General features: G+C 33.8%; 1 protein-coding gene across 3 annotated transcripts in view; it reads left to right on the top strand.

Moving 5' to 3' along the window:
• LOC106867865 (uncharacterized) overlaps positions 1 to 5,915 on the top strand; it is a 50,172-nt gene that overhangs the window by 39,162 nt on the left and 5,095 nt on the right. For all 3 annotated transcript variants that reach the window (XM_014912913.2, XM_052968256.1, XM_014912912.2), the window contains 4 exons: positions 582 to 630; positions 1,493 to 1,539; positions 2,346 to 2,417; positions 5,365 to 5,497. In XM_014912913.2, the coding sequence (XP_014768399.1) occupies positions 582 to 630; positions 1,493 to 1,539; positions 2,346 to 2,417; positions 5,365 to 5,497 (301 nt within the window). The remainder of the gene's footprint in view (positions 1 to 581; positions 631 to 1,492; positions 1,540 to 2,345; positions 2,418 to 5,364; positions 5,498 to 5,915) is intronic.

The following is a 5,915-nucleotide window of genomic DNA, read 5'->3' as shown; positions in this document are numbered from 1 at the left end:
GTATATAGATTGGATAGGAAAAAGAATAGACAAGAAAGACAGGATTGGATAGGAAAGAGAATAGACATGCCTAGTTTGTCATACTGTACCCTATACAATAACCACTGCATATAAATTTGGGATTGAAGACTTCAGAGAAATTTGAACGCTCAACTTTCAGTTTACTAGACTAGAGTTCTAACCGATTAAGTATGGACATGTAAGTATGTCCATGTAAGTATGGACATGTTGAATATGATATTTCTAGCTGCACCTGTATTTGATGGAATAATTATGACTTGAATATCTTTGATCCTAGGTTTGTTTGATTAGGGTTGGTCTGGGAGATAAACAACAGTGACTGTAACCATAGTGTCCTGTGGTATGTTGCATGGTCTTCTCTTAGGGGCAGTATTATCTTGAGCACTAGTTACTCCTAGTCATTCAACAGACTGTGTTCCACTGTGTTTGCTTAATCAGACTTAAAAATCTTTTAACAAATTATGAAACTTTATGAAGTATGAATTGATGAGTTAACTTTTGAAGTATAAATACTCTAACCTTTTTTTTAGTATTATTATATATACTTTACCTCTCTTTAGATTGATTGTTTTATCAAGAGGTTGCACCACAGCCGAGAATCATATACAAGTAAGTACCAATTTCTTTTGTGTTTACTGTCTCTTGGTCTTGACATCATGTGATAGTTGCAAGCAAGCTTCACTGTCATGCAAGCAGTGCATTTTATTCCTAATCTATGAAAACATGTCTGGACATAGAGAAATCTTGCTTTAGTTGGAAATAAGTTAGTGTTGGCTGCAGGAAGAGCATCCAGATAAAAAGTCTGCCTTAACAAATTCTATCCTACTCATGTGAGCATAGGAACGTGGACATTAAATTGATGATGATGGTGATAATGTGCGTGTGTGTGTGTTTACATTTGTTGTTCTCTGAAAATCACTGAGTATAAGTAGTGACTTTGTCATTTCCTCTCTGAGCAAACTGACTGCTAACTTTGTACTAGGAAGGACATCTGGCTGTAAACTAATGCCACAGTTATATATTTCTGTAACCCATGCTTGTGTGGAAAAATGAATGTAAAACTGAATGAATGAATATCGTAGTTAGTAGCTGTGACTTGTTCCTACTCTGCTGAACCTCTAGCATTAGATAGACAGGGTGATATGAATGCCAGGTGTCTTAGCTACAGACATAAACCAATGGTGTTGATAAGATGGTAGTTACTTAGTTCTCAGCATATTGTTTGCTACTCAATCAATACAGTCATCTGAACCGTTTTTATAGGTTAATGATAAATGAAGTACTGAAACATAACAGCTTTGTGATATAATACTTTTAATATTTTTTAGTAGCAGTGTTGTTGTTGAGTCCCAGTTCAGCTCTGATCAAACAGACTTTCAACTGAAAGCATGTCATCTACAACCAACCTTTCTGTTTTAGGTAAATCTATCTAGAATTACATATTTTAAAATGTCTTTCATTTCTATTTTAGAAATTAAGAATTGCAATCCTGAGTTCAAGTATATTGACTGTATTAATGTAAGTAACAAACATTTTATCTTCACTAGATTTTCAACTGCTATGTATTATTATAATGATGGTTGTTCCTGTCACTTTTGACATATGAGTGTTTGAAGGAAAAGACTTAAAGAGAGTAGTAGAAAAGAAAAGAAAAAAACCCACTAAGATGCTGCATTTACTTGCGATGGAGGCATAAATGTAATTCAAGTTCAAGTATGGATTTTGCTATGAAGTTGCAATAGGGACATTGATCTAGGCAATAACTTTACCAAGATGTCAAGTTAAGCTGTAGAGATTTTAGTGATTGCTTCAACTTATCCTTAAATCTAAGGATAGGTCTTCCTTTGTCGTGGTATCCATCCATTTGTTGGCCATACAGAAGAATTTTTGGAATGTGATCATTTTTCGTTTGAACAATGTATCCTATTCATCTGCACTGAATTCTCGGCAGCATGCTTTGCATACTGGAAATACCACATTTTTCTAAGGTTTTGGCATTGGATTTTATGTTGCATATGTTGCACAAACAGCACATGTGTAATGTTTCAAGTTTCTTTATATGTCTGTAGTAGGGAGTTCATGCTTCTGCCCCATACAAAAGTGTGTTCAAAATACAAGATTTGTAAACACTTATTTTAGTTTTCAGATGACATTGTGTTCATCCCACAAATAATGGGAAAGTTTTCCAAAATCAGTTGTAGCTTTAGATAATAATAATAATAATAATAATAATAAAAATAATAATAATAATAATTTTTCAGAAAGTTAAAAAAGAATTGAACCATATGTGTCACTATTCATTTTTTTTTTTGATTTTGTTACAGCTTTGGTCACAGTTGATGTATGACATAATTGGTGATAAAGCACATGATAACACCTCTCTGATGATTGGAAAGGTAACTCTTTAGTTTTGAATTGTTGTTGCTGTTAACAATTAATTAATTAATTAATTAATTAATTAAATTTATTTATGTTGTTGCTTTGTTTTGTATGAGCTGTTCTTTGCCTCACCCAGAGATCCAAGTAACAGCAATTAGGATGTTTTGCTATGGTCGTTATTTATCACTAGCAGTGATTCATTGTAGGGAAATAAGACCAGAATCTGAGAACTAAGATTCTGTTAAGTTTGTAATATTTCAATTTTGAAAACATTTTAAGAGAATCAGGATGTGGGTAGTGCCCATGGGAATGATTTATTGTAGTTCTGATACTTTTGAGTTTCCTGATATTTGATCATCATCCAGCCCATACCAGCATGGACAACGGATGTTAAATGATGATGATGTTTAAGCGTGCCATTTAATATTGTCCCCAAAGCTATGATCGCAGGTACAATTGTTGTTTTTAGATGCCACATTTTTGAGGTCTCTATTTCAAGGTCCTTGTAATTACTTAACTTCTCAAATGCTTTTACAGAAGTGTTACTGCCTGCTAGGATTAATATACCTATGAGCAGACGTGTTTTGTCAGTGTGAGTTTTTATCGCAATATCCTGTCTATTGGCCTGAATAGCACAACCAGTTTGAATACTAAAGTCCAAAAGGATGGTGATATTGTTATTTTCTACTAATGTGGCAGGCTTATATTCCTCACCAGTTCTTCTCAAATGTCCAGACTTATGGTATATGATCCAGTGTAAATATTGACCAAGTTTACCATAGCAATTAATATGCTCATTTGAGGTGGTCAATTGTTTGTCTGGTTGCATCACAAAAGTGGCAGGCAGGATCAGCACCATTTTAAAGAATTTTATTATTATTATTACTACTACTACTGTTATTATTATTGAGGCAGAATTGTTAGCATGCTGGATAAAATGCTTAGTGGCAGTTTACCTGTCTTCATGTTCTGAGTTCAAATTCCATCGGGGTCAACTTTGCATTTCATCCTTTTGGGGTCAATAAAATAAGTACCAGTTGAACATTGGGGGTCGATGTAATTGACTCATCCTCTCCCCCAAAATTGCTGCCCTTGTGACAAAATTTGAAATTATTATTACTGTTATTATTAAGGCAGCAAGCTGGCAGAATTGTTAACACACTGGACAAAATGCTTAGCATTTCATCTGTCTTTATGTTCTGAGTTCAATTTCCACTGAGGTCAACTTTGCTTTCCATCCTTTAAGGTTCAATGAAATAAATACCAGTTGTGCACTGAGGATCATTGTAATTGACTAGTTCCCTCCCCACAAAACTTCAGGCCTTGTGCCTATAGGAGAAAGGATTATTATTGTTATTATTATTAATTATAATAATATTAACACTCCTTTCTACTATAGGCACAAGGCGTGAAATTTGGGGGAGGAAGATAGTCAATTATATTGACCCCAGTACTCAACTGGTACTTAATTTATCAATCCTGAAAAGATGAAAGCAAAGTCGACTTTGGTGGAAATTGAACTTATTATTAATAATAATAATAACATTTCGACAGAACGTCTGTCTTTCTAAGTTCAAACCAAAAGGTGATTGAAAATTCAAAATTTCAGAAACCAAACGTAAACTATGAACGTGAGTAATCAGCGTCCATACGTTGATTCTATCAACGTATGGACGCTGATTACTCACGTTCATAGTTTACATTTGGTTTCTGAAATTTAGAATTTTCAATCACCTTTTGGTTTGAACTTAGAAAGACAGACGTTCTGTCGAAATGTTGTTCAAAAAATAAAACATCTAAAATCGCGCTCTTCGTTTTGACTATTTACCTTCGTGAAGAGTTACGTCAATCCTTTTTTTAAAAATATAATAATAATAATAATAATAATAATCATAATAAGGCTGCGAGCTGGCAGAATCATTACACATTAGACCTAATGCTTAGCAGTATTTCTTCCATCTCTACATTCTGAGTTCTTATTCTGCTGAGGTCAACTTTGTCTTTCATCCTTTTGAAGTCAGTAGAATAAGTACCAGTTCAGCACTGAGGTTGATGTAATCGACTTACATCTTTCTTGAAATTGCTTAGTGGTTAGGGTGTTGCACTTATGTTCTAGTGGTTGTGATTTCAATTCCTAGACCAGTTAGTGCGTTGTGTTCTTGAGCAAAACACTTCATCTCACATTGCTCTAACAATCACTTCGACGCTTGACATGTACAGCATGCACCTCTTCAGACAACATTGATTTGATGGAGAGAGTGAGCTATTGTGCAGCATGAATATTTGATCACTATTAACAAATCATTTGTGCAGGTCATTTGGCAAAAGCTGAACGCTCATACATTGTCTTCTATGGGAGAGTCTATCATTTTCTCTTCTTTGTTGTCTGTCTTGTGAAGTTTGGAAAAAAATTTAAGGCAAAGTAATGCCATTCTTCTTCACAAGGCCACATGTTTATAGAGAAGATATGTAGTAAGTTGTACTAGTACTGTACAGTTTGTCAGTACAGTACTGGTATTTTTGCCCCTGCCCCTATAGGGTTGAACACAAAATCAACTGTGGGTGGTAGTTGAACTTGTGACTTTTTATCACACTTGAATCCAAATCTTGATGGAAATAATGTTATTTCTAGAATTGTTAAAATAATCCATGTATTGGGTCAATTAAATAAAATGTTTTGCTGTAAAATTGAAGTCTTGTGCTAATAACATAAGTTATTATAATTAACAGGTTTTCTTAGAAAGTGGTAAGTTTTCTGAAACTGAGCCTGCAAACCTGTTTCTATTTCTAGTATGAACCACTTCTTTATGTTGCTAACAGCTTTTGTGAAAGACATTACTGTCACTACTTTATTTCCCCCCTTAACATCAAACACCACAGGTTTTATACTTAACAAGTATGTATTAGCTACTTGTTAAATACTAAGCCTTTCTAAAATATTGGTTTTTATGGTTTTTCTTTTAGTTAATGTCACTGATTGGTAACAATGAAGTTCCAAAAAATCCAGAGAAGACAAACAGTGTTAATTACAAAGACATTTATGATTATTTGGCATGTATGTTAATGGGATTACCAGCACCACCACTGAAACCTTTAGGTATGTTTAATGTGTTGGCATTTTCTTTTGGATGTGTTATACTTGTGTGCAGTTATTCTTACTCTGCGCGCGTGAGTGAAAGCAGGGTATCGTAGTTGCTTGTCTCTCTGTTTCTCTGTAAAATTACTGGAAAACAGGTGAATGGATTTTATTGTAAATTGCACAGATCTTTTCCACTATTATGTGGCCACGAAACGCGTGTAGTCTATTATTCACTTTCTTTTTTATGAATTTACTAAACTGAATTAAATTTTTAATCTAATATTTTATAGATTTTATGGGTTAAACTTTTCTTTTGGATTTTATAGATTTTTAAATCAGTATTTTGAAGAGTACGTTTTTCTTGATGGTGTCTGATCTCCTTCATGGTTTGGATTGCATCCTGGTGGTTCTTCTCTAAATTATTAATATATATATA

The sequence above is a fragment of the Octopus bimaculoides genome, chromosome 5 (assembly GCF_001194135.2).
Source record: "Octopus bimaculoides isolate UCB-OBI-ISO-001 chromosome 5, ASM119413v2, whole genome shotgun sequence".
NCBI classification, from domain to species: Eukaryota; Metazoa; Mollusca; class Cephalopoda; order Octopoda; family Octopodidae; genus Octopus; species Octopus bimaculoides.
This window is presented reverse-complemented; position numbering and strand designations above follow the sequence as displayed.